Genomic DNA, 2,180 nt, shown 5'->3' with positions numbered 1-2,180 from the left:
GACAAAAAGCAAAAGTGATTTTTGCCAAATTTACACAGGTCAATTTCTCATTTATAACTTAAGCATTTGGCCTAGCCTGGCACCAACTTTGCTGACGTTTGGAACAACTTGGTCACCATGCATGTTATGTGGGTTATCATTTTCAAAGTACAATTTAACTAACATTTTATATGTATAATAAAAGCCATGGTGGTTTGATTTATGGCTTCCCAAATCACTTTAGGAGACGAATTGCTCGAACCATTGTACGTTTGAGAAACTTTATTAACACAACAAAATCTTACGGTACTTTTGTTTTTAATTTTTATAGATGATCATAATTTAATATTATTTTATTTTAACTTACAAAAGATTGTCACTTCAACTATTATGAAAATATTACAATAATTTATTGTGTTCTTAACATAACTCTTTATGTATTTACCAGCGTTTATTGGCTATTGGTTGTCAAATTATTCACTTAAAAAGGTGAGATAAAATTTGGTTTAAAATTATTTGTTTAAAGTTAGTAATGTCAAACCTTTAAGCAAATAAGTTAGCCAAAAAGACTTATGCCATATTTATATGATGATCATAGGGTCACAGTTGACGTAACGTGCTAATCAAGTTTTCAAACCAGAATTTAAATAGATAGACCAATATATGAAGCTACATTGGAGAGAAAAATAATTTTATTGAATTGACAGAATGGCCATCAAAAAGAGAAAGATATTCATTAGAAGAACACACATGGAGACCACATTTTTTGTTCTTTTTTTTTTTTTTTGAGGAAAGAAGAAGAGGGGTGGGTTTCAAAGCTAGAGATTCTACATTTCACTAACAATAGCTTCCTCAATACAAAACAACCCAACCCGACCAGGACAACAATAAGAAAAGACAAGATGCCCTAGAACAAGTGCAACAAATCAACAATAACTAATTAAATTCTTGGTGCAATTCTTCAAAGGAAACGAATAAAATATTTAAAATTCACTAACAATGGCTTCCTCCAATAATTCGCTTGAGCTTTCCATCAATCCAGGGCTCAACCTAAACATGAGAGTACAAAATTCCATCTCATTCAAAGCCCCATCACCATCCAAATCTCCTTCTCTAAGCATACACATTAGCTCCTCATCACTCATGCCTTGCAATCCCAACAAAGCTGAGTTCCTCTTCAAGCTCTGAAATGTGATCACGCCCTTCTCTTCATCCATCAACAACCGAAACCCATTGCCTAGCTCCTTCATAAACCCTTCAGCTCCCAATTTCTCCACCATGGCTGGAAAGAAATCTTCAAACACAACCCCATTTCGTGACCCCATTGATGATCAAGCTAGTATGCACGTAAAAAAAATCAAAGACCCTTTTGTGTACAATACGTTTTTGATTGCTTGAAGCTTGGTTTGTATGGAAAGGTTACTAGGTTGGGGGTCAATATATATACATAGGGGATCAATGAAAGAATTCAAGAAGAAGATCTAAAAAGAATTAAAAAGGAAATTGAAAGGAAGTGTTGGAGGAAAGAGGTCGCTGAGGATGACAACAAAGGTACAGATAAGACTGAGTTTTTGTTTCGTGAAAAGAGGTTATATTACCAGCATTTTGCTCTGTATAAATCTCCTTCCTCGAAGTTGCATGGAAAGGTACCTGTTGGTCATGGCAAGCATTTTCCTACAAAATATATATATATATATATATATATATATATATATATATATATATATATAACACATTAATGTAACTTGGTTTGGGGATGTCTTTTTTTACAAAAGTGCCATCCTACCCCCAACCAAAAAAAAAAAAAGGATAAACTTTTTTTAATTGTATTATTTTTGAGTCAGCAGCAAATGTCTAATCAGAAGCCACTCATTGGGGTTTGGACACGTAATTTGAATTTTTTTTAAAAGCCAAGTTAGAACACACAATGAAGTTTTAGGTTTGTATGGATCTTATTTGTTAAAAATGAAAACTTATTAATGAAAACACTATAATAAGATAATTTTAAATGTGTGAATAGTATCATAAGACCAAAATTTATTTAAAAATTTATATTTTGCTAAATTTGGTGATCCATGAACAATGTCGTGGGACCCACTATTTTTAGCAAAAAGTACAAAATTTTCATCCCAACGCATGGCAAACGCATGCTTAATATGACAAGGAACAATAATGCTAATTATTAGGAAAAGAAAAAGTAA

General features: G+C 32.4%; 1 protein-coding gene across 1 annotated transcript; it reads right to left on the bottom strand.

The window, feature by feature from the left end:
* Window positions 1-653: 653 nt before the first annotated feature.
* On the bottom strand, window positions 654-1,609 carry LOC126727362 (calcium-binding protein KRP1-like). Its single transcript, XM_050432978.1, has one exon. The coding sequence runs from the start codon at window positions 1,302-1,304 to the stop codon at window positions 963-965; it is 342 nt and encodes a 113-aa protein (XP_050288935.1). The 5' UTR covers window positions 1,305-1,609; the 3' UTR covers window positions 654-962.
* Between the last annotated feature and the right edge of the window lie 571 nt (window positions 1,610-2,180).

Source organism: Quercus robur, chromosome 5 (genome assembly GCF_932294415.1).
Source record: "Quercus robur chromosome 5, dhQueRobu3.1, whole genome shotgun sequence".
Classification (NCBI taxonomy): domain Eukaryota; kingdom Viridiplantae; phylum Streptophyta; class Magnoliopsida; order Fagales; family Fagaceae; genus Quercus; species Quercus robur.
Note: the sequence above shows the minus strand (reverse complement) of the source record. Positions and strands in the feature narration are given on the sequence as shown.